Source organism: Dipodomys merriami, unplaced genomic scaffold (assembly GCF_024711535.1).
Source record: "Dipodomys merriami isolate MVZ:Mamm:240054 unplaced genomic scaffold, mDipMer1.0.p SCAF_142, whole genome shotgun sequence".
Classification (NCBI taxonomy): Eukaryota; Metazoa; Chordata; class Mammalia; order Rodentia; family Heteromyidae; genus Dipodomys; species Dipodomys merriami.
In genome coordinates this window covers 2,054,666-2,080,324 of record NW_027202738.1, presented here as the reverse complement: position 1 = coordinate 2,080,324, position 25,659 = coordinate 2,054,666, and the positions used below count along the sequence as shown (strand labels likewise).

The window sequence follows — 25,659 nt, the reverse complement described above, 5'->3', positions numbered from 1 at the left end:
TTTGCTCAAGGCTAGCACTCTACCACTTGAATCACAGCTCCACTTCTGGCTTTTTCTGAGTATGTGGTAGTGAGGAATCGAACCCAGGGCTTCATGCTAGGCAAACACTCTACAGCTAAGCTAACTTCCTAGCCCTTGATCTGATGTTTTTGCTCACTGACACTCTACCACCTGAGCTGAACTATGCCTCCAAACCCTAATCATATGAATTTTCAGGAGCAGAGGCAAGAAAAGAAGTATAAAGCATCTTAAAAGGTGATTCAGACCATGCCTAGAAAGTAGAACCCCCAGGGGAAACATGAGAACTGTAGTTTGCAAGGTCTGTTGGGGAGGTACAGGTCAGACTGAGAGGGAAAGTTCCCACAGAACACTTACCGCCAGCATAGTCCCATACCCGGTGGTTGGTGAGCTGCATGGCATATGTGTGTTGTGTCTCCTCAAAGTGCTTGTATGCATGTCGACTCACATATCGCCCACATCCTATGTGCCCACAAATTAAGCAAATCCAAAGATTCTGTCATGGATGTAAGATCTGAATTAGTTACATAGAAGTATATGATCTTGCTCATTTGGCTTAGGAATGAAACTCAGAGTTGTTTCTATAGGAGTTTTGAAAACGTATGTTTAACTCTGAAATCTGTCTGGTCTCTAAGGAGCTCTGAGTAAACAGAAAAAAACAAAAACAAAAAACCCAAAAACACATCACTGATTTTAAAAGCCCGTCTTTTTTCTTTTGTCAGTCGTGGTGCCTGAACTCTGGGTCTGGGCGCTGTCCCTAAGTTCTTCAGCTTAAGGCTAGCGCTATACCACTTGAGCCACAGCACCACTTCTGGCCTTTTCTGCTTATGTGGTGCTGAGGAATTGAATCCAGGGTCTCATGCATGCAATGCAAGCATTCTACCACTGAGCCACTTTCCCAGCCCACCCAAGTCTTTTAAAAGGACAAAAGAAAATAAAGGCAGAGTTTATGTGGAGTAATATATTTATGTATGCATATACAGTACCTTGCCTTACTCTAGACCAAAAAATAAATAACTAAACCAGTGTCAAAAGAGATCTTAGCTACATTAACCAATAAAAATACCCTCAGCTGTTCATATTCGCTCTGCCACCCATTACTTACTTCCTGGACACCACATTCAAAACACTTATTTTCTTCTACAGGTTCTGGTGTTTGACAGTACCGGCACACAGGACACCTAACCAGGACAACAAAAGATAATGGTACAAAAGTCAAAACAGGGCATTAAGCCTCCTTTATTTTATTTTTTTTATAAGATTTTTACTATCAAAATACTGTACAGAGGGGTTGGTTACATGAGCAAGGTGATGAGTACATATCCTATCAAGCATTGTTGCATCCTCCTTTGTTTTTCCCCTCCCATCCCTTCCCTCCCACCTCCACAACTAAACCTTCCCCCCTTCCTCCTACTGTACAGTTCGTTTTCTTTCTTTTTCTTTTTCTTTTTTTTTTTGGAGTCCAGTCCTGGGGCCTGAACACTGGGCCTGGGCGCTGTCCCTCAGTTCCTCAGCTCAAGGCTAGCGCTCTACCACTTGAGTCACAGAGCCACTTCCAGCTTTTTTCTTTTTGCTTATGTGGTGCTGAGGAATCGAACTCAAGGCCTCATGCATGCAAGGCAAGCGCTCTACCACCGAGCTACCTTCCCAGCCCATAAAGTTTGTTTTCAACATAGTGTCTTGTACATCTCATTGTTACAATGGGTCAACCTGTATTCCCATTTAAGCATTTTATTTTTTCCCTTCCCCTCCCCGTATTAGAGAAGTGTATATACAAGATGCAGGGTAGGGCTGGGAAGGTGGCTCAGTGGTAGAGTGCTTGCCTTGCATGCCTGAGGCCCTGGGTTCGATTCCTCAGCACCACATAAGCAAAAAGAAAAAACCCGGAAGTGGTGCTGTAGCTCAAGTGGTAGAGTGCTAGCCTTGAGCTGAAGAGCTGAAGGACAGCGCCCAGGCCCAGAGTTCAGGCACCACGACCGGACCAAAAACAAATAAACAAACAAAAAACAAGATGCAGGGTACCAACATCAAATGCAGTGAAAACAGAGGTTATGCTGTGGGGGAGGAACACACAAAGAAACAAAAAAATCACATAGTACGTTATAAATGTTAGAAACACAATAGCAAGAAAGAAAAAAAAATATTTGTGTCCCTATCTTGGGGTTCATTTTCCTTAACATCATCTTATATGGTCATATGTACATAGCTTGTGACCTATTTTATTTGTCCTACACATATAGTAGTTTTTGCAAAAAAGGGAAACCATGGGACCTATGTTTCTTTGGGCCTGGCTTACTTTACTTAATATAATTTTTTCCAAGTCTTTCCACTTCCTAACAAATGGGTAAGCCTCTTTTTTTATGTACTATTCTTATTTTTTTTTCCTATTTTATTATCTTAATGTTTTGGTTTTTGTTTTTTTGGTCAGTCGTGGGCCTGAACTCTGGGCCTGGGCGCTGTCCCTCAGCTCTTCAGCTCAAGACTAGTGCTCTACCACTGGAGCCACAGCTCCACTTCCGGCCTTTTCTGCTTATGTGGTGCTGAGGAATGGAACCCAGGGCCTCATGCATGCAAGGCAAGCGCTCTACCACTGGGCCACCTTCCCAGCCCTATCTTAATGTTTATCATAGCTAAGGGCATGTTATCACATGTATTTGTGAGCTACTTCAAACAAATGAAATAACACAAAATTCTGATAAGGCAGAAAAAAATAAAAAAATTAATTTGTTGCACATCATTTCCTACTATTCTGACATTAGATGAACAAACAACTGAATGTTTACAAGCTAGCACTAGGACTCCTATGTCCTCATTTCCAAAACATTTAAAAGATTAAATACGTATCCTGTCCTTTCTCTATTTTTCCTGAGATCTAAAATCTGTAAAGTTACCTTTTTTTTCTCTCTTAAAAGATGGATATGAAGCCAGGCAACAGTGGCTCACACCTGTAATCCTAGCTACTCAGGAGGCTGAGATCTGAGGATCACAGAGTTCAAAGCCAGCCCAGGCAACAAAGTGGTGAGACTCTTATCTCCAATAAACCACAATAAAACCGGAAGTGGCGCTGTGGCTCAAGTGGTAGAGCACTCCCAGTGAGCTGAGGAGCGCAGGGACAGCACCTAAGCCCAGAGTTCAAGCCCCAAAAAATAAAAAAAGATGGATATGAGTTGGGCACTGGTGGCTTGTGCCTGTAATCCTAGTTACTCAGGATGCTGAGATCTGAGAATCGCGGTTTAAAGCCAGCCCAGGCAGTAAAGTCCGTGAGACTTTTTTTTGGCCTGTCCTAGGGCTTGAACTCAGGGCGTGGGTACTGTCCCTGACCTTCTTTTGCTAAAGGATAGCACTCTACCATTTGAGCCACAGCACCACTTCTGGCTTTTTATGTTTATGTGACAGAGAAATCGAACCTAAGGCTTCATACATGATAGACAAGCACTCTACCACTAAGCCACATTCCCAGCCCTGTAAGACTCTTTTTTATGCCAGTCCTAGGGTTTGAACTCTGGGCCTGGGCGCTGTCCCTCAGGTTTTCAGCTCAAGGCAAGCACTCTACCACTGAGCCACAGCACCACTTCTGGTTTTTCTGATGGTTTATTGGAGATAAGAGTCTTACGGGGGGCTGGGAAGGTGGCTCAGTGGCAGAGTGCTTGCCTTGCATGCATGAGGCCCTGGGTTCGATTCCTCAGCACCACATAAGCAAAATGAAAAAAAAAAGCCGGAAGAGGCGCTGTGGCTCAAGTGGTAGAGCACTAGCCTTGAGCTGAAGAGCTGAGGGACAGCGCCCAGGCCCAGAGTTCAGGCCCCACGACCGGACCCAAAAAAAAAAAAAAAAAAAAAAAAAATCTCAGACTTTCTTGCCCAGCTGTCTTCGAACCATAATCCTCAGATCTCTGACTCACGAGTAGCTAGAATTACAGGTGTGAGCCACCAGCATCCAGCCCTAAGACTCTTTTTTTTTTTAATTGTGAAATACTGAACAGAGGGGTTACAATTACATGGGCAAAATAATGAGTACATTTCTTATCAAGCATTGTAGCCTTCTCCTTTGTTCTCCCTTCCCATCCTCCCCCTGCCCCACCCCCAGCCAATCCTCCCCTCTCCTCCTAAGACTCTTATCTCCAATCAACCACCAGAAAACTGGGAGTGGAGCTGTGGTTGAATATGGCAGAGCACTAGTCTTAAGCAAAAAGAGCTGAGGGACAGTGCCCAGGCCCTGAGTTCAAGCCCCAGTACTGATAAACAAAATAAACAATTAAAAAACAAAGACGACAATGAAACTTCCAGAAATGTTCACAACATCTTGCCTAGCCATGAACATTGCCTACAAGAAACCATAGCTTGGAGTTTTTAAGTTTTGATAATGAAATCTTTTGGTGCCAGTATTGGGCTTGAACACAGAACCTGGGCATTAACTCTTAGCTTTTTCACTCAAGGCCAAAATTCTACCCTTTGAGCCACCTTGGTTTTTGGGTGGTTAATTGGACATAAGTCTCATGGATTTTCCTGCCTGGGCAGGCTTTGAACTGCAATCCTCAGATCTCAGTCTCTTGGGACTGGCATTACAGGCATGAATCACTGGTGCTGGGTTTATAATCCTTTTCTTAGTTAAGACAAAGTAGTACTGAAGGCTGGTCATGAATATTTTTTGGCCAACAGACCAACATGACACAAAGTCTTTCTGACTCAGACCAAAAGAAAAAAGGCTGACTGAATTGACACACAGAAAAAACAAAAAACAGAAAACAAAAAACTCAAGGTATAACTAGTATTGGCTTGTTTCCCAGCTGAGTCAAGAAGATGAGAAAAGGAAGCATGCAGGAACACTAAGTTCTCACTTCGTTCTCCTGAGACAAAGCTGGAGGATCCAGATTGTCTCTTCAGCATCAAAACGAAGACAGAAGGGCCGGGGGTGTGGCTCAGTGGTGGAATAGAATAACTGCTTAGCATGTGTGAGGCCCTGGGTTCCATTCTCAATACCCAAACTAGTGGGCAGGAGAAACCGAAGACAAGCTGGAAGGGTTAACAGGAATGGCAGCTGGTCAGTGGTGAGCAGCTCTGTGCGTCAGAGGTGGAAACCAGCTCTGTGTCATTCCTTCTGTGTGTGTGGTGCCTGGGGAGGCTAGATAAGAAAACAAAACTAATTTTGAAATTGAATTCAGATTAGATCTGTGCCAGAATGATCTTTCTGGAATTTAAATCTGGTGGTGAGAATGTAAAAGGCGAAACAAACTTATTTGTAGCATACAATAGTTTATTATAGCCCATCTCATGGGTTGATTAGAATATAGTTAGCAGTTTATGAAATCGCTCCTGCCTCCCTTGCCAAAAATACTCCAATTCTGTCTTCTCTGTCTTGTGGTTTCTGTGGACTTCCACTCCTCCTCACTTTTGGACTTGAGAATAGAATCCTTTTCCTTCCCATGCATGCCCTCCTGCAATGGCCTTCCCTTGCTCCTCATCCAACTCCCACCATCCTTCAATACCACTTCTCTGTGGCACTGGCAGTTTAGGTACCATGTCTTAGATTATAAGGCTGCACACTATGAGGGGTGTGATGTCACATTTAATTGGGCATCTATCTATTTTTCTCTCTGTACATGGAAGCCGCAAGGGCCAGCACTTATACACCTTTTTTTTTTTTTTTTTGGGTCCGGTTGTGGGGCCTGAACTCTGGGCCTGGGCACTGTCCCTCAGCTCTTCAGCTCAAGGCTAGGGCTCTACCACTTGAGCCACAGCGCCACTCCTGGCTTTTTTTCTTATGTGGTGCTGAGGAATTGAACCCAGAGCCTCAGGCATGCAAGGCAAGCGCTCTACCACTGAGCCACCTTCCCAGCCCCACCGGTTGTGGGGCCTGAACTCTGGGCCTGGGCACTGTCCCTCAGCTCTTCAGCTCAAGGCAAGCACTCTACCACTTGAGCCACAGTGGCCACTTCCAGTTTTTCTGGTGGTTTATTGGAGATAAGAGTCTCATGAAGTTTCCTGCCTGGGCTGGCTTTGAACTGTGATCCTCACATCTCAGCTTCCTCCTGAGTAGCTAGGATTACAGGTGTGAGCCACCGGTGCCCGGCTACTAATACACCTTTTGAACTATGTCTCACAGTGCATGTTTTGAAGGTATAATCTAACTTGAAGTAGGAAGAATACAAAGTACAGGTGCCAATGCAGTTCTCTGCAGCACTGACTTCTACAATAAAGGCCACTTGTACGCTATACGAAGAACATGTAGCTGTGTGCCTCATACCTGTTGACTGCTAGTGTCCCTGGCCACTCCACCCAAGGCATCAAAGCCCAGGCATTGCTCTTGGGAGGAAATAACAAGTGTGATGCTGCCTTGAGAAGTCCATAAGGATCCAGTCAGCACCTCCACTAGTGTAAGAACGCAGACCTGCTTGTGAAGGGAGGACAGGAGAGAAGAGGAGCCTCTGCTCTTCTGGGGCCAGGTTTGTGGAGTGGAACATGTGAGGTGGTTCACTTGTTCAAAAGGGCACGAGGCTGGCTATGTGGGGACAGCGCTGCACTCACGTGGTGTCGTCCCAGCGCTGCAGGCACTGGCTGTGAAAGCTGTGGTTACAGAGCGTGGTGAGGATGCCGTTCACAGACTCATCCATGCGCTCCAGACACACCGTGCATTTGGGGAGCTCGGTCAGGTCCATCACAGGGAGGCTGGCGCCCTGCAGGGAGACATCTTATATAAACCCCACTCCCCCTCGCCCCTCAGCCATCTCTCTTGTGACTCCCAACAAGGCATTCTCACACTGTCTACTCTGGGCAGACAGACTGAATGGGCAATGCGGAGTGTCATTTCCACCCACTCGCTATACTGGGCCCTGGGAACACAGGGGATGTGCCGGCTGTGCACGGCAGCTTCTTCACCCTAGGAAGGCGCTTCGGCCATAGCAGACTTAACTTACCAACCTAGAGTGGGGCCGACCCTAGCTCTGACCTGCAATGTCTATGACGATGACAGAGGCCAAAGGAATGAAAGGAGAAGTGCAAGGAGTGGGGATGGCTATCCACAGTAAATAATATCTCAACACAGTCTGTTTAGTTTCCCAGGACTGACAATGCTGACGTCATTTCTTTTTTTTTCTTTCTTTCTTCTTTTTTTTTGGCCAGTCATGGGGCCTGAACTCTGGGCCTGGGCGCTGTCCCTCAACTCTTCAGCTCAAGGCTAGCGCTCTACCACTTGAGCCACAGCGCCACTTCCAGCTTTTTCTGCTTATGTGGTGCTGAGGAATTAAACCCAGGGCTCCATGCATGCAAGGCAAGTACTCTACCACTAAGCCACCTTCCCAGCCTGCTGATGTTATTTCTTTGTGCATTTAGCACATACTTATCGAATCCTTGCTGGGTGTGCCACACAGCAACTGAGAGGAACAATGGTGAGCAAAACCAAATTTGGTGTGGGGTGACACAGTAATAGAGTAGGATTGATTGGAACATACTATAAGCATGTGGAAATGTAACAATATCCCCCTACGTATAACTAATGTGAGCTAATAAAAAAAAAAAAAAGGTAGGCGAGAACAGGTAGCTCACACCTATAATCCTAGCTACTCAGGAGGCTGAGATCTGAGGATCACAGTTTGGAGTCAACCCGGGAGAAAAGTCTGTAAGACTCTTGTTTTTTGTTTTTTTTTTTTTTGCCAGTTGTGGGGCTGAACTCTGGGCCTGGGTGCTGTCCCTCAGCTCTTCAGTTCAAGGCTAGCGCTCTACCACTTGAGCCAAAACGCCACTTGCGGCTTTTTCTGCATATGTGGTGCTGAGGAATCGAACCCAGGGCCTCATGCATGCAAGGCAAGCACTCTACCACTGAGCCACCTTCCCAGCCCTGTAAGACTCTTATTCATCAAAAAAGCCAGAAGTAGAGCCTTGGCTTAAGTGGTAGCGAGTTAGCCTTTAGCACAAAAGCTCAGGACAGTGTCCAGGACCTGAGTTTAAGCCCTGGAACTGGGAAAAAAGGAAAAAGAAAACTTCTACTTGTTAGCAAATTACTGTCCCTTCTTGCTTTCTTCCAGCTCCCTGGTAACAACTATACACCTACTTTCTATATCTATGGTATTCCTTTCTGGACCTTTTCATGCTATCTCAGCATCCAATGTTGTACCCATAGTCTACATTTACAACCCATCACAGGCATCCTTGTACTTACGTCTTCAGATTTCAGTACTTCGGCTCTTTCCACATAGACCAGCTGGCAAACGTCATCTTCTATGGAGTTAAACTGGCGGCCATTACATGCCATATAAAAACTGTCTGCATCAGCCTGTATATACAAATGGGAAAAAGGAAAAAATTAAGACAGATATACCGAAAATATGCTTCATATTTAAGATGCATGACCTCTGCTATTCTTCTCATCCATTTAAGAAATCTATACTTAGAAGAAAAAACAATCACTAGAAGTAATATGTCCTGCAGCAAGCTGGTAAACTGACTGAACTCTGAAGGTCCATATTCTATGTCCTGACTGTTTCCTGAGCCACGAACTGCCAGAAGGTACAGGAGTGCCACACGTAGGCAGCTAACACATACTAGTCTACCAGCCATATACATTTATCTTGATCCTTTTTCCCATCCAGTCAGCACTTACAGATGAGAAAATACTTCTGCAAAGCCTGGACTCAAATCACAAATGATTTGTATGGAGAGAATTTATTTTATAAAAATGTCAGCATCTGTGTTAAAAAAAAAAAAAAAAAAAAAGAAACCAAAGGACTGGTATGGGATGAAAAACCAACTCCTCTTCACTAAACCAAGTGGGAGTAGTAACATAGGGGAACTGGGTGAGGATCCCCTCAGGACAGTCTAGTAGCAGAAGCAAAACTCACAGTGAAGATCAAGAGATCTAAGACAACCAGACAACCAACCTTTAAGACACGAAGCACTGCAGGTACACCTGCAAAGACACATGCCCATTTATAAGCAAGGACTTAGAAAGCTACAGACAGATGGTTTCAGTTTTAAACTCAGTTAGCTTCTGCAGCAAAGCCACAGCTTGTCTGCATCACTCTCACATGGACAAGCCCTATCAATGGGAACAAGCTGCTTGGGGTGACTGAGGATTTTCAAAGAGACCACTGTACTGCCGTCCTCTACCAAGACATTCCAGGCTGAGCCAGGCAGGGAGTCCTGATTGGCCACTCTCACAGGGTTCTGAGTCTCAGCCACTGTAAGCTTCTTGAGTATCCAGTGAGGTAATTCCACATGGATTTAGTTATTTATATGCTCTTAACGTGACCAAGTGAGCTATGTTAAACCTCTGAGGAAGGATGAGCAGTTCTGCAGGTGAGGGGTGGAGAGGTTTTCACATGCCTGAAGGAAATAATCCATGCACTGGTTATACTACAGGGCTATGTACAGCAGGTTGCTGGAATACACATTTTTTAAAATAAGAAGAAGAAGCAACCTACAGAGCAACGGCTTTTCACTGAGATGCTACTGGATTGACATGCCAAGGAAACCAACCCGCAAGTCAGGCTCAGATCAGCACTTCAGGCCTGCAGCACCAGCAGGCGCTGGCTATAATGCAAGGAAAGGCAAACCCCTCTGGAGCAGAGCTCTGGAGATGTTTACCAAGTGACCAAGCATCATCACGAGAAGAGAAAGGGAAGAGACCAAACCTACTCAACACCTGAAAAACCATTTTCTTGGAACAGTTGTTGATCTGCAGTAAATAAAGGTAGTGTTGTATGTGTTTGTGTGTGTGTCCTGGAGCTTGAACTTGGGGCCTGTGTGCTATCTTTGAACTTCTTTGCTCAACACTAGTACTCTGCCACTTGAGTCACAATTTTAGAGCTTTTTGGTGGTTAACTGGAGGTAAGAAGCTCATGGAGGGGCTGGGAATGTGGCTTAGTGGTAGAGTGCTTGCCTAGCATGCATGAAGCTCTGGGTTCAATTCTTCAATACCACGTACACAGAAAAAGCCAGAAGTGGCACTGTGGTTCAGGTAGTAGAGTGCTAGCCTTGAGCACAGAGAGGCTCAAGGACAGTGCCCAGGCCCTGAGTTCAAGCTCCAGTACCAGCAAAAAATAAAAGAGTCTCATGGACTTTTCTGCTTAGGCTTGTTCTGAACCACAATCCTCAGGTAACAGCCTCCTGAGTAGCTAGGATTACAGATGTGAGCCACTGGCACCTGGTCTTTATTTTTGGTTAGTCATGGGGCTTGAACTCTGGGCCTGGGCACTGTCCTTCAGCTCTTCGGCTCAAGGCTAGTGCTCTACCACTTGAGCCATAGTGCCACTTCCCATTTTCTGGTCATTAAAGTCTCATGGACTTTTCTGCCTGGGCTGACTCTGAACTGTGATTCTCAGCCTCCTAAGTATCTAGGATACATGTGTGAGTCACTGGTGCCGGGGGCACATGCACTGTCGCTGTCTTGCTGTCTTTCTTTCTCTCTCTCTCTCTCTATATATATATTGTTGGTCATGGAGCTTGAACACTGTTCCTGAGCTTGAGCTCTTCAGCTCAAGGCTAGCGCTCTACCACTTGAGCCGAATGCCACTTCTGGCTTTTTCTGCTTATGTAGTGCTGAGGAATCGAACCCAGGGCCTCATGCATGCAAGGCAAGCACTCTACCACTGAGCCACCTTCCCAGCCCCTGTATTTATGTTTTAAGACATGGTCTTGCTATGTAGTTAGAGGCTTGCCTCTAAGTCCAGTTCTAGGATTATAGGCATGCACCATCATACTCAGCACAAATGTACTTAAAAAAAGACAACATCTACAAACAACTGAGGTTTCCAATTTAAAATCTCAGCATCAGAATGCAGCTTCACTTGCAGCATATTTTCTTAGCACCTACTATGTGCTAGGCGCTATGCTCAACTCTAGAAAGAGAACAAAGCACATATAGTTCCTGCTTCATCTCATGTCAAAATAGAATAAAAGCTTGAAACCAACTGTACAGGACAAATCAGTAACTTTTAATGTTTATATTACATGTAGCTAAAACTTAAAGAAACTGAACAGTTGTTTTCTCCTTGTGCCTGAACTCAGAAAAAGACAAATTAGTTATGATCTAGACTCCTTTAATGTCAGGGTCAAAGACATATTTAGCTTCTCAAAAAAGGGTACCAAAAAAAAAAAGAATAAAAAAGGAAGTAGCGCTGTGGCTCAAGTGGTAGAGCACTAGCCTTAAGCTGAAAAGCTGAGGGACAGTGCTCAGGCCCAAAGTTCAAGCCCCATGACTGACCAAAAAAAAAAAAAAAAAGGGTACAAAAAAGGAGCACATCTGGGGCATAGAAAAAAACGGGTACAAATACAATCTGATTCTAATTTCTTTTCATTTCCTCCATGTGTCCACTGATGGCGCCAATACTATCAACTCAGGAGCTATCAGTGAAGAAGAGAGCAATCAGGCTTTGAGTCACCACTGCATTTCACCCAGAGGGTTCTGTGGCTGGCTAGAAAGGTAATAGCAATGTCCCTACAGATACAACCACTTAGTGACTGGCAAGTTGTTTAATTCAGGTAATGAATATATTTGTTTTTGAAAAGTGTCACCTCTTTCCTCATTTTCTCCTGATCCCACTATCTTATTCTTATATGTGATAAGCATACATGCTCATAGGAATGGGTTAAGTAAAACCCCACTGGAGGACTGAGGAGTCTAATGTAGGAAATGAAATGGAGTGAACAGTATCAAAAAGTGTCTACAACAACACATAGACACTTTCAAAAACTAAAACAAGGACTCTAGGCATTCACACACAAACAGACTTAAGGAGGATATCCTTAGGGGAGAGAAGCAAAAGCGTAACTTCTCTGAACATTTAAAATACATTTATTAACATGGAAACATGTTGTATTTGTTATTGTTCTTTTTCCTTATTGGTCATGAGGCTTGAACTCAGGAGCTGGGTGCTGTCCCTGAGCTTCTTTGCTCAAGGTTAGTACACGACCACTTTCAGTCATAGCGCAATTTCCAGTGTTTCTGGCAGTTAATTAGAGATAAGACTCATGGACATTTGTATCCAGGCTGGCTTTGAATGGCAATCCTCAGATCTCAGCCTCCTGTGTGTAGCTAGGATTATAGGCCTGAGCCACCAGTGCAACATGTTTTTTTTGTTGTTGTTGTTGTTACTGTTGTTGGTTGTGGTGATGGTGTTTTTGATTTTTTTTTTTAGGGGGAATATAGAAAGCGAGGAAGGAAGGGTGAGTAAATACAATCATACTATTCAGTATGTACTATGTGGAAAATGACCTATAACTTATAGGCAGGGATGGGTGGGGGAAACTAGGGGAAAGCAAAGGAAGGGGTGTCATTGTCCACAAAAAGAAATGTATGTATTCATTACCTGACATCCAATCGTAACCCCTCTGGTATAACACCTTAGTAACAATTACTTAAAAATAACAACAACACAACTAAACCTAAAACATCATCTATTTACCAGTGGTTCTGGCTGTTAATTCTACTGGTTTCCAATCTGACCTGTCAAGCATCCCTAACACTCCAAGAAATGTATCTTTTTTTTTTTGGTCTGTTTGTGACTCTGGGTCTGGGCGCTGTCCCTCAGCTCTTCAGCTCAAGGATAGCGCTCTACCACTTGAGCAACAGCGCCACTTCCGGCTTTTTTCTTTTTGCTTATGTGGTGCTGAGGAATCGAACCCAGGGCCTCATGCATGCAAGGCAAGCGCTCTACCACTGAGCCATCTTCCCAGCCCTCCAAGAAATGTTAAAAAGAAAATTCCTTCTACTATCACAATTTTTTTTTAAAGGATATTTTTGTGCCAGTACTGGGGCTTGAACTCAGCTCAAGGCCTGGGTGCTTTTTTGCTCAAGGCTGGTGTTCTACCACTTGAGCCACACTTGACTTCTAGCTTTCTGCTGGTTAACTCAGATTTGTCTGCCCTCAAGGACTGGTCTGGAACTGTGAACTTCAGAGCTTAGCCTTCTTGAATAGCTAAGACTGCAGACAGGAGCCACCAGTGCCTGCCCAAAAAGGATTTTATTTTTCTAAATGTGTCAAAGAGCACCTTGTGAAAGAAGGAGTGATGGCAAATAATGTGATGGTATCAACTCCAAGTCTGGAAACTACTGCCTCACTGCACTAGAGACCATTGGATGAGAAAACTAGCCCCTGGACCCATACCTACTCGGCTGCATGGAAAGTCATGGGTACGACCTATAACTGTACTTCCACAAATTGGGAGATACAGTTACAGCAACAGTCCCTTAGAAGATATGTATGTCAAGAGCCTTAGGTGCAAAATGTCAATCACACATAGCTAATATCACACAGTTTATAAACAGTTTCTGTGGCAAAGAGATTTTTAAGATCTTAACTTTTACCTGTGCACTAAACTTTATCAGCACCATATATTGATTTGGAGTAGAGTCTCTGATGATTTTCATTTGTTCAATTACTTCATTAAATGGGGCGACAAACTTCATAAGGTCATGACTGGTCATTGTAGCAGGGACTGTGAGAATACACAGCATGGCACTGCGCCTCACATCTTCTTTTAAGGAGGTCATCTTACTAATGAGACAATAATTAGACTGTCTTCAATAGATGAGGCGTGGTTAGTTCAGATAACACTAATCAGACAACTCTTATGCCCAATAACAGGAAAAAAAAACTTGTCATATCGCACAAATCAACTTGAACAGCTTAAACTAGATGAGTGAATGTAAAATCCCTTACATATACCTGCAGTAGATTTTAAGGCAAGCTTTGAAATATTCCATATTATATATCCCCACAAGAATTTTCTGTCTTTAGTTAAAGGCTCATTGGGGTAATGAATTTGCATGAGCAAATTCACAATTTTTTTCCTCTTTTTTGTCGGTCATGAGGCTTGAACTCTGGGCCTGGCACTGTCCCTCAGCTCTTCAGCTCAAGGCTAGTGCTCTACCACTTGGGCCACAGCGCCACTTCTGGCTTTTTCTGTTTATGTGGTGCTGAGGAATAAAACTCAGGGCCTTGTGCATGCGAAGCAAGCGCTCTACCACTGATCCACCTTCCTAGCCCTTCTCTTAATTTTTGAATCATAATCTCTTGTTGGGTAAGTTAGAAATACAACTCTAGCTAGTGACATCTCTTAAAAGGTCTAGAAGCAAAGAGACTCTAAATCTAAATCTGCAAGACAATTCTAAACCTTGAGGATATGACTAAAGGTAACAGCAACTGTTACTGGGTTAGAACAGATTAGCCACACCTCCACGAGGCAACTAGCTTTTGAAATACTGCAAACTCACTTGAGAGCTATGAGCCAAAATGGTTGCTTGAATAGTCACTGTTTTCCCAGGAGGGACCTGGCAAACAGACAAGGACAAGGATAGCCTTTGAACATCAGCTACCAATTATCCAAGGAGCTGATATCCTAGCTTGCAGAATACCTAGCCAAATGCTTCCTTTCCTTGGGTGTCCAGAAAAGGATAAAAATAAACAATCAAAATACAACTAGTTAACTGACCTCCCTTACTTTAGTGAAGATTTGGTGGAACCTGAGACCACAATGATGCTGTGGAGCATTTCCTTTCCTTGCTTTATCACTCTTCCCTTCAATTCACTAATCAATGCCATGCCTACCTGCTTAGAGAACATTTCCTAGGCATTATCTTAAGTACATCTACATGTTTCTTCTATAAGGGAAAGGTTTGACACATTCACAAGGTCAAGGAAATGTAAAACATCTAAGAATTCCGTAATACACAATCTATGAAAGAACTGTCTCTCTGAAACTCCAACTACCCGTCCTTGTCCCCGTCCCTGGCTCCCTGCCCACCCCCCACCCCACCCCCAACCAACAAGACCAAGAGAGTTTCTCTGCCCAAATGCAAAACACAAACAACACAGACCAACCCAGAAGGAGAAAAAGTTTTTCTTACTTCGTCTTGTATAGGTGCATAATACCATGAACTATTTCAACGGAAGGATTTCCACTGAAGAATGAAATCTGGTCTGGAAGCTGTTTGGATGGGGAATCAGGAGCTGTATTTAAGCATTCTTTACTTTGATCTCGGCTTCTCTGTGCAGTTGGGGATACGTCTGAAGACTTTTCTTCCATTGTATCTTTTAGCTCATCTTTCACAAATCAAAAATCAACAGATTAGAAACATGCTGAAGGACTTTAATTAGGTTACGAGTTCAAGTCAGAACAAAGTATGGGAAAACTGTAACATGCCACATCAAAAACAATATTCAAAGAACAGCCATGTTGGTGGTATCCCAACTTTAAAGTTCTCTTTATCCCATATCCCATATCCAGGTCAGCTCTTACATCCAGCAGTGCTACAATACAGGCAGGCATCTTCCATCTCATTTCCTAAGTGGGACAGGGCTATTAAAGTCCAGACCTACAAGCTCTGCCCACACACCTGCTCAAGAGGCAGCACATTCCCTCCACCTCAGCTGGAATGAGCTGGCAGAAGATGCATTTCATGATCTGCTGGACTTAAGTGGAAAGAAGTTCTCTCCCACCAGCTAAAGCAGCAAATCCAGTGTGGTACGACTAATCAATTTTTCTTTTTCCTGGGCTTGGGCTTGAACTCTGGGCCTGGGTGCTGTCCCTGGGCTCATTTTTCCCAAGACTAGCATTCTACCACTTAAGCTACTGTGCCACTTCTGGATTTTTCTGTGATTAATTGGAGATAAGAGTCTTGGTCTACAGGCTTGAGTCACCATGCCTGGCTTTAGGTTTAATAACCTAACATAAAGAACACAGGCAGAGGGGCTGGGAAGGTAGCTCAGTGGTAGAGTGCTTGCCTTGCATGCCTGAGGCCCTGGGTTCGATTCCTCAGCACCACATAAGCAAAAAGAAAAAAGCCGGAAGTGGTGCTGTGGCTCAAGTGGTAGAGTGCTAGCCTTGAGCTGAAGAGCTGAGGGACAGCGCCCAGGCCCAGAGTTCAGGCCCCACGACCGGACCCAAAAAAAAAAAAAAAAAAAAGAACACAGGCAGAGAAAGGTAAAAGTATAATAGAGGTCAACATCTTGGCCTTACCAAGTATGTATAAAACATTTCACAAGCCGGGCTCCGGTGGCTCGCGCCTGTAATCCTAGCTGCTCAGGAGGCTGAGATCTGGGGACTGCAGTTCAAAGCCAGCCTAGGCAGGAAAGTCTGTGAAACTCTTATCTCCAATAAACCACCAGAAAACCGGAAGTAGTGCTATGGCTCAAGTGGTAGAGCACTAGCCTTGAGCTGAAGAGTGGAGGGACAGTGCCCAGACCCAGAGTTCAAACCCCACAACCAACAAAAAAACAAAAAATGAAAAACGAAAAAACAACAACAACAAAATAAAGTCACATTACAACAAAGGATCCAGGGTTTTCCACGGCATACCTGGGTTTGCCTTCATGGTTTCAATGATCACATCTGTCATTTCCCGACGGCCAAGGTGCTGATGAATGATAGCTGCTTTCTCCCCGGGTGACTTCCCTTCTAAACAAGCTACAGCTGAAGCCAATGTCTTCTTTTTGATCTCTTCATCAGACATTTCCCCAGCTAAAGAACACATGAATCATTAATACCGATAATAAAACAAGTTCCTCTCCATTTTCAATTTACCTGTAGATGCGTTTCCTTTTTCTCTCTGATGGTCCCTTTACCCTCATAAATGATACACCTCTGGGACTTTCACAGTACCCTCAACAAACAATCAACAGTCAGTACAATAAACTGAGAAATGCAGGCTGTTAAATCATATGCTTTCACATTAATCAGGCTGAAGCTTGCCTGAAAAATGAAATTCCTGAGTTCAAACTCCAATATGACCAAAAGAATCTAACAGTTTTCTACAGTGGCCAGTAGCTAGTGGCTCACGCCTATAATCCCAGATACTCGGAGGGCTGAGATCTGAGGATCACAGTTCAAAGCCAGCCTGGGCAGGAAAGTCCGTGAGATTCTTATCTCCAAACCACCACCAGAGAACTGGAAGTGGTGCTGTGGTTCAAGTGGTAGAGCGCTAGTCTTGAGCTGAAGAGCTGAGGCACAGTGCCCAGGCCCAGAGTTCAAGTCCCATGACTGACAAAAAAAAAAAAAAAAAAAAAGTTTCTACAGTGATTATGAGTAAACTAACATATGGGTAATACCTGAGAAACTGAGACCCTGGTGTGAAATCTAAGCTTAAGGTAGTTTGTTCGTTAATAGAAACCCTTTACAAGTCATAGTCCTAAACATCCTGGATACTGGTGGCTCACACCTGTAAAGCTAGTCTGAGATCTGATCACAGTTCAAAGCCAGCCAGGCCAGGCAAGTTCTCATGAGACTCTATTTTTTTTGGCAGGCGGGGGGTGGGGGGGGTGTTAGTACTGAGGCTTGACTCAGGGACTAGGCTCTGTATCTGAGTTTCTTTTTTTTTTTTTTTTTTTTTTTTTTGGGTCCGGTCGTGGGGCCTGAACTCTGGGCCTGGGCGCTGTCCCTCAGCTCTTCAGCTCAAGGCTAGCGCTCTACCACTATGAGCCACAGCGCCACTTCCGGCTTTTTTCTTTTTGCTTATGTGGTGCTGAGGAATCGAACCCAGGGCCTCGAGCATGCAAGGCAAGCGCTCTACCACTGAGCCACCTTCCCAGCCCTGTATCTGAGTTTCTTTTGCTCAAGGCTAGCACTCTACCACTTGAGCCACAACGCCATTTCTGGCTTTTTTTCTGTGTATGTGATACTGATATACTAATAGAATATACTGATACTAATAGAACCCAGGGCTTCATGCATGCTAGGCAAACACTGTACCACTAAGCACATTCTCAGCCCCCCCCCCCACCTCCAATAAACCACTCAAAAACCAGAAGTGAATGCCCTGTTCAATGGCCATGAACACCACCACCACAAACAACAAAAATCCTGGGTTATCTTCACTCTATGAATCAAACTATGAGAATCTATGCTTTGTTTAAAATTAATGGAACACATAAAACAAAAAAAGGAATCCAGACGTGACTAAAATACCCTTCATATCATAACAGCTGTCAGAATACAGACCAGCTTGTGTCTTCCAGATACCACTAGAATTTGTTGAATGATTCTATAACTGACCCATGTAGATGTCAATTTAGTTTACTTTCAAAACTGAGGGGAACCTTGGAACCCTTGAAAGATGCTCATAAACCTCACTGAACTCATACTCAGTGGTGACCAGCCTAGGCAACATGGTGCCAAACACATAAGAAAATCATGTTTAGCTGGGCGCCAGTGGCTCACGCCTGTCATCCTAGCTACTCAGGAGGCTGAGATCTGAGGATCATGGTTCAAAGCCAGCTGGGGCAGCAAAGTCCGTGAGATTCTTATCTCCAATAAACCATTAGAAAACCGGAAGTGGTGCTATAGCTCAAGTGGTAGAGTGCTCATCTTGAGCTTAAGAGCACAGGGACAGCGCTCAAGCCCAGAGTTCAAGCCTCACGACTGACACACACAAAAAAGGAAAAAAACAAAAAGAAAATCATGTTTAGCCTTAATTTGCAGCTCCAAAGTGCACATACTTAAAGAAGTGTCCATAACAGCACCCATTCCCACCCCAGCCACTCTGATCTCGTTAAGTTTCCTCGACGCTGTCTCCTTTCTTTCACAACACTTCAGCACAGTGCAACCTTACCCTTACTCTGTACTTAATTCACCTGCCTCCCCATTGAACTGCTGGTCCAGCAAAGCAGAGACCATGTCAAATTCTATACACAAGGAAAGCTCCAGCAGGTGTGGTGCATCCCATAAATATCTCTTGAATTAGTTATTCCTTGGTAATTTCAGAGGGACCAAGGAAAAGAAAATGAGCCCTTTTCCTTGCTGAGAAGTTGCCTGGCTGGTGTTGCTCAGACCCAAGCCAGCTGAGTCAGAATCCCAGTTTCACCAAACCTACCAGCTCTCTGGGGCAAATAGCTTCTTGCCTAGGCCTGGGTTTCCCGAAGTATACAAGACACTCCCCTATCCATCTCCCACCCAAGATGCTGCAGCGATCTTTAAAGATAATGCACTGTCGGGGGTGGAGAGCAGTTGCTCATGCCTTGTAATCTTAGCTACTCAGGAGGCAGGGTCGGAAGACAGCGGTTCCAAGCCAGCCTTGCTGGGCAGACAAATTTCAGCGACAAGAGTCCCAGGAGCTTAACTACCAGAGCAGGCATGGACTCGCGATCCCTGGACCTCAGCCTCCTGAGTAACTAGGATTACAAAGACTCATCGTCAATTAACCACCCAGAAGGCCGGAAATAGAGCTGTGGCTCAAATGGTAGAACGCCAGCCTTGAGTGGAAAAGCTCAAGGACGGCGCCTAGGCCCTGAGTTCAAACCCCAGACTGGCACACTGGCACACACACACACACACAAAAGAAAGAAAAAAGCTACTGCCCCACGGAGGTCGGCGCGGGGTAGAGGCAGCGCGTGATGCCCGCGACTGCTATTACGATTATTGTTCTGGGACGCCCCGACGTGCGCCGGTGCGAAGGGGGACAGGGACGGGGGCGACGCCGTCGGCGCGTCCGCCCCACAGCCCGACCCTCACGTGGGACGCCAACGGCCGGCGGTGGGCTGGGCTTGGCGGACAGCACGTCCTCCAGGCCGCGGAGGGGCGGACGGGCCTCCTGGCCCCCACCCCGTTCCCACCTCGGCCTGAGGCCAAAGCCCCCGCCCCCCGCCCCCCGCGAGGCCCGTCCGGGTCCGGCCCGAGGCCCCGGCCCGCGAGGCCCCGGCCGCGGCTCCGGAGTGGGCCGGCGGAGCGGCACTCACCCGCGGCGCTGAAGCCGAAGTCGGCAGGGACTGGCGAGGGCTCCGCGAGCTCCAGTCGGATGACTACCAGTGACACACTCATAGGGTGGGCGCTGGCCGGCGCGGGCCCCGGCGGGCTCAGCTGAGGCTGGGAGGCGAGCCGAGAGGCCGAGCGGCCCGGGGCCGGCTGCGCCGCCACCGCCTCAGCGCCGCCGCCGCCGCTGCTTCAGCAGCAGCAGCCGCAGCCTTCCCGCAGCTCGCGGAGCCACAACAACCTCCACTTCCGCCTCCCGGCCTCCGTCGCTGACCCGCGAGGTCACGCATGCGCGCGGGGGTAAGGCGGGGCCGCGCGTGCGCCGTCCGACCGGAACGCCGCGAGGTCGGCCGGGAAAGGACGAGTCCTGGGCTCCGCGGGCCGAGCGGTGGGTTTGCGCCCGCGCTGGGATTATTAACCTCTGCCTGTCCGCGAGGCCGCGGCCTCAGCCCGCCGCGGCTGACGGCTTCGCCAAGCCTCGGGAATGCTCGCGGGTCCCGCGCTGTTCCCGCAGTTACGGCTCCGACACGGGAGGGTGGTGGTGCCCGGCCCGCTTCCCGAGCGGGACGCCGAGGCCGGGGGGCCAGGCCGGGGCCGGGGGGCCAGGCCGAGGCCGGGGCCAAGTTGCTCCTCGGAGCACCCGTGGGGAGTCGGCTGAGGGACGGCGACGGCCAGGCCGAGAGCGCAGTGCCCGGAACAGATCGGCGCCCTGTCCCCGCGGTTCCACCGACGTTCAACTGAGCGCCTAGACGTGGGGTGCACACTGTTGGGGTACCGTGGCGAATCGAGTAAACACGGTGTCTGCCCTTGTGGAGTCGACCTTCATCTCCGCCTGCGCGATCGTGAACTGGCCGCTGCATGGTTATCTGGTGGTTGTGGAGATGCAGTGGCTGCGTATGGAAGGCGATGGCGTTATTTCCACTCTGCCAGACGGCCGTTACCACGTAGATACTGACCATAAGCATTCTAGAGGCTGGGGGGGAGGAAGTCAGGTTCAAGATTCTGGGCTACCTAGACCCCTGTCTCAAAGCATCAACACCTAGACTGTAGCTTAGCACGAGCATGCACAAGACCCTGAATCCAGTCTCCAGCACCAGAAAGACAGTAACAGCCACAGGCTGGTATTGCAAGTACAAGACAGAATGCTATTCTGGGTACATGCTGTAATGATACACAGGGTGTGTCGGAGGACAGCATGGACATGTGTGTATCATGAGCAGAAATATGTGCAGAAATATAGCTTGTGACTGCATTCTATGTAAACATGCCGCATACTTTGCTACTGAGTGGCTCAACCTTTGTACCATTGACATTTTTTGAGCCCTGATAATTTTTTGAGGGTTGAGGATGTGCCCTGTGACACATTAAATGCCAGTGGCACTTTCATCCAGTGGTAATTACTCAAACCGTGTGCAGATATTGTCAAATATTCCTTGGAGCCCAAAGCACCCTCTGTTGAGAATAAAAAGTGCATTAGTCATACACAACCTAGTATAGGCATATGCCTTGAGACATATGAACTTTTAAAGTAGTGTGTAACATGTTTTGCTGGTGCTGGCCTCTCTAGGGTCTTGAGCACACTGAGTACATATTCTTCCACTGAGACACACTCCTTTCCCATTTACTCACGTATTAGGTACTAACCAGAATGTTTTACATACTTTATCTTAAGCAATGAGAACACAAACTATGAGATACTTTGTCTCCACCTTGTAGAGAAGGTAGCTTAGGTACAGGGAGAGTAATGTGCCCAGGATCTCAGTAAATGGACAAAATCCTTAAATCTCTTTACTAAACCTTCTCAATATGGATAGGAATTATGCATTATTCTAAACTGATTATTCTCATTGGCCAGCAGAAGTCACAGGAGATGCATGCACTAGAGAGCTAGAAAACTAGATTTGTTAGCCAGAAATGGACAAAGGACTTTTTTTTTTTTGTGGCTGCCAACTCCTATGCAAGTCTTCAGCTTGTCCCCATTTTCTTCCTCTTTTCTTTCTTCTTCCCTCCCTCCCCCACTCTGACCTGGAACTCTAGATCCTCCTGCCTCCTCCTCCTGACTGCTGGGATTACAGCCCAGCTCTTATTGTCTGATGTTATCCACGTTATTCATCCCTTCAGCCCATGTGCTGAGCACAGGCTCTGGGTCTAGAAACCACTGAGCCTCAGGGAATAGATGTATGTGAATGTGAGTAGCATAAGCCTTGCCTCATTGTCTGATTTATGAAATAGCGACCCCTTCACATAACACCTTAATAATAGCAGTATAATTATGTGTGTGTGTGTATATATATATATATATATATATATATATAGTGATAAGCTTGTCTTACCATGAAAGGAGCAGATACAATGTTTTCTGTAATAGGGTAAGGGATCTACTGAAGGTATGAAGAAGGAGCAAGAGAAGTGAAAATTGTCTCAATCTGCCTGGGAAAAGAAAAAGAAGACTTCTATTAGAGCAGATAAAAAGGCAAGGCTGTGAGGTAAATGTCAATGGCAACTCACTAGGCAGATAAAGCCCAGAAATGTGCCAAGCACAGCAGGTTCTGAGGCCTGGGGGGAGGGGAGGTCCAGGACTCTCCTGATCTGAAGAGCATGACTTGCCTCACGTGTCATGTGTCCATTAGTAGGAGTGTGGGAAGAACTGGCCTCAGAAAGGTACTTTAAACTTGGCCCTTTGGGACTCAAATATTTTTTCAGCTCTTCCTCACACAAAATGTATAGAACTTTTACAGGCCTATCGTGTGGTGTTTTGTTTTGTTTTGTTTTTGCCAGAACTGGGGCTTGAACTCAGCCTGGGTATTATCCCTTAGCTTTCTTAGCTCAATGCTGGTGCTCTACCATTTGAGTCACAGCTCCACTTCTGGCTCTTTAATAGTTAGAGATACAAATCTTACACCTTCCTGCCTTGGCTTGTCTTTGGACCAGGATCCTCAGATCTCAGCCACCTGAGTAGCTAGATCACAGGTGTGAGCCATTAGGCTTGGATTTAAATTAATTTCTAATAATCTTTGAAAAGGCCTATCAACCTTCCAGCCTTTTTTCCCCCCAAATCACTCCCAAACTCAACACATTTCCAATTACCCAAGAAGTAACATCATATCATTTTCAAAATTTACTACTGAAGATTCTTAGCTGGTTGGAGTGGCATATGTCTATAGTCCCAACTCCTTGGGAGGCTAAGGTAGGATGATCATTTGAGTCCAGGAGTTCAAGACAAAGCATCATCTTAAGAAAAGAGTTCTTCCCATGTTTTTTTCTTTAGAGGCTTCATGAAGAAATGAAGCTACATGTCTCCAAGGAGCATTTAGACTTAGGCAGGCAGCAAGAGCAGCATTCCAGATCAAGGGCACAGCCTTTACAAAGACACAGGAGGATATCATGTTTTTTTTTTTTTTTTTTTTGTCTTCTTTTGGTTTGTCGTGAGGGCTGAACTCAGGGCCTGGGCACTGTTCCTCAGCTCTTCAGCTCAAGGCTAGCGCCTGACCACTTGAGCCACAGCACCACTTCCGACTTTTTTTCTGTTTATGTGGTGCATCCAGGGCCTTGTGTAGGTGAGGCAAGTACTCTACCACTGAGCCACCTTTCCAGCCCGTTTTTTTTTTGGGGGGGGGGGTGGGGGTCAGTTGTAGGGGGCTTGGGTGCTGTCCCTGAGCTCTTTTGCTCAAAGCTAGTGCTTGACCACTTTGAGCCACAACTCCACTTCTGGTTTTGGTTTTGTGAGTGGTGGAGGTAAGTTTCACGGGGACTTTATCCTGCCCAGGTTGGCTTTGAACCATGTCCTCAGCTCTCAGCCTCCTCAATAGCTAGGATTACAGATGTGAGCCACCAGTGATCAGCCCTGGTCCTTTTAAATTTTGTTAATGTGTCCATGCTGGCTGGAACTTTAGGTCCTGCTGTCTTAGACTCCTGACCAGCTAGAATGACCTCCATGTGCCACCAGGCCTTGCTTCCATGGGAGCTTTTAAATGGATTAAGGTGGGACCAGATTTGCAGTTTTGCTCAATGCCTTTGGCCAGTGAATAAGGAAGGAATTGGAGGGTGGTTTTCCAAGAAGCAGGAGACCAGCTGGGATCTGAGGATGGAGATGGCAGCAGGAGAGGAGGAAGGGGGGTAGTTAGCAATTTCCAAGGGGAAGAACAGACTGCACAGAATCCCCACTTGGTGACTAAGGTAGAGAGGGAGGAGGCACGGAGGTGAATGAGGAGTGTGATAGTTGGTGTCCAGTTCCTCCCCTCCTCCCCCAGGCCTCAGGATGGAAGCCTGGATGGAGATGGTGCGGCCAAGCTGTGCCCTGTGTCCTTCTTCCTGGCAGCCTCGAAATCACTATGTACATAAGGCGGCTTTGCTGGCCCTCCCGTCTCCAGTGTGCACGGAGGGCAGCTGTCCCGAGACACGTCCAGTGCAGGCAGCAGGAAGCCCACCGATGGAAACATTTGGGGTGCGGTACCTACCGAGCGGTGATTTTTGACATGGGCGGAGTTCTCATTCCCTCTCCAGGGAAAGTGGCTGCTGGTGAGTTCTTTCTTTCTTCTTCCTCTTTTGGAGACCAGGGGTGGGAAGAAGAGAACAGAGGGTGATAGGAAGACAGAGAAGGGATCTTGGGCAGCAGTGCACCCCAATGGGTAGTACTCTGGCCCTGAATCAAATTCCAAGCACCACTTCGTCTTGGAAAAGTTAGTTTCTCTGTCTTAGTTCCTCACCATGAAATAGCAATTTATATTATAGTAATAAGTTAATCGTGTGACTTAGCATGGGACTTGGGGCGAGTTAAATGAAATAGTTCATAGGAAGCCCTATTTAGCCCAGAGAAGGCTTGTCTCAACCCATATTCTCAGTAGATGAGAATGTGTTTATGTGTGGTGATTCTTGTGTTTAAGCACTTTACTCTAGGAACAGGACTACTTCTAGAAGCTTTTTTTTTTTTGGTCCTGGGCTTGATCTTAGGGCCTGGGTGATTTCTTTGACCATTTTCAGCCCAAGGCAAATGCTTTATCACTTGAGCCACAGCTCAGCTTTTTTGTGTGTATGTGATTAATTGAAGATAAGAGTCTCATGGACTTTCCTGCCTAGGCTGGCTTTGAACCTAAATCCTTAGATCTCAGACTCTTGAGTAGGTAGGATTGTAGGCATGAGCCACTGGAACCTAGCTTACCTCTAGAATTTTTTTTTTTAACCAGTCCTAGGGCTTGAACTGAGAGCCTGGGCACTGTCCCTGAGCTTCTTTTGCTCAAGGCTAGCACTCTACCACTAAGCCACCTTCCTAGCCCCTACTTCTAGAATCCTTTTTTTTTTTTTTTTTGGTCAGTCAATCCCTTTTTTTTTTTTTTTTTTAACTCTGTGTTTGGGCGCTGTTCCTGCACTCTTCAGCTCAAGGCCAGTGCTCTACCACTTGAGCCACAGTGCTACTTCTGGTTTTCTAGTGGTTTATTGGAGATAAGAGTCTCATGGACTTTCCTGCCTGGGCTGGCTTTGAACCCAGATCCTCCGATCTTGGCTAGGATTACAGGTGTCAGCCACTGGTGCCCAGCTTACTTCTAGAATCTTAAATGCTGAGTGAACTCCCCCAGGAACACAAGACTATGATCTTTCCTTTCCCCTACGCCTGCTGCCTAAGACACCCCATCAAACTCTGCTCCGTGGCTCTCCCTTTATCAGTCCAGTGCACTGGATTCATTTTGGTACCAGGTTCCAAGCCAGCCCAGGCTGAAAAATCCATGAGACTCTTTATCTCCAGTTAACCAGTAAAAAGCCAGAGGTGGAGCTGTGGTTCGGTTCAAGTAGTAGACAGATAGCTTTGAGCAAAAAAGTCAAGTGAGAATTTGAGGCCCTGAGTTCCGTGAAGACCTGAGTTCAAGTCTCAGTACCTGTACAAAAAACAAATTACATCCTAGAAATATAATTATGGTCCTGGGAGTATCACTTAGTGGTAGAGTACCTGCCTAGCATGCGTGAAGCTCTGGA

General features: G+C 46.1%; 2 protein-coding genes across 5 annotated transcripts in view; one reads left to right on the top strand and one right to left on the bottom strand.

Annotated features, from left to right (window-relative positions):
* LOC138826384 (BRCA1-associated protein) overlaps positions 1 to 19,931 on the bottom strand; it is a 30,852-nt gene extending 10,921 nt beyond the window's left edge. The window contains exons 1-8 of the mRNA XM_070021482.1: positions 19,680 to 19,931; positions 16,309 to 16,470; positions 14,858 to 15,053; positions 13,316 to 13,505; positions 8,171 to 8,284; positions 6,541 to 6,689; positions 1,124 to 1,199; positions 376 to 514 (exon numbers count right to left, since the gene is read on the bottom strand). Coding sequence (XP_069877583.1) covers positions 376 to 514; positions 1,124 to 1,199; positions 6,541 to 6,689; positions 8,171 to 8,284; positions 13,316 to 13,505; positions 14,858 to 15,053; positions 16,309 to 16,470; positions 19,680 to 19,761 — 1,108 coding nt within the window. The 5' untranslated portion in view covers positions 19,762 to 19,931. The remainder of the gene's footprint in view (positions 1 to 375; positions 515 to 1,123; positions 1,200 to 6,540; positions 6,690 to 8,170; positions 8,285 to 13,315; positions 13,506 to 14,857; positions 15,054 to 16,308; positions 16,471 to 19,679) is intronic.
* A 46-nt stretch (positions 19,932 to 19,977) lies between these two features.
* LOC138826383 (acyl-CoA dehydrogenase family member 10-like) overlaps positions 19,978 to 25,659 on the top strand; it is a 32,492-nt gene continuing 26,810 nt past the window's right edge. For 3 of the 4 annotated variants that reach the window (XM_070021481.1, XM_070021480.1, XM_070021478.1), the window contains exons 1-3: positions 19,978 to 20,080; positions 22,061 to 22,178; positions 24,011 to 24,210. In XM_070021481.1, the coding sequence (XP_069877582.1) occupies positions 24,024 to 24,210 (187 nt within the window). In that variant the 5' untranslated portion in view covers positions 19,978 to 20,080; positions 22,061 to 22,178; positions 24,011 to 24,023. The other variant, XM_070021479.1, reaches the window with a different exon arrangement.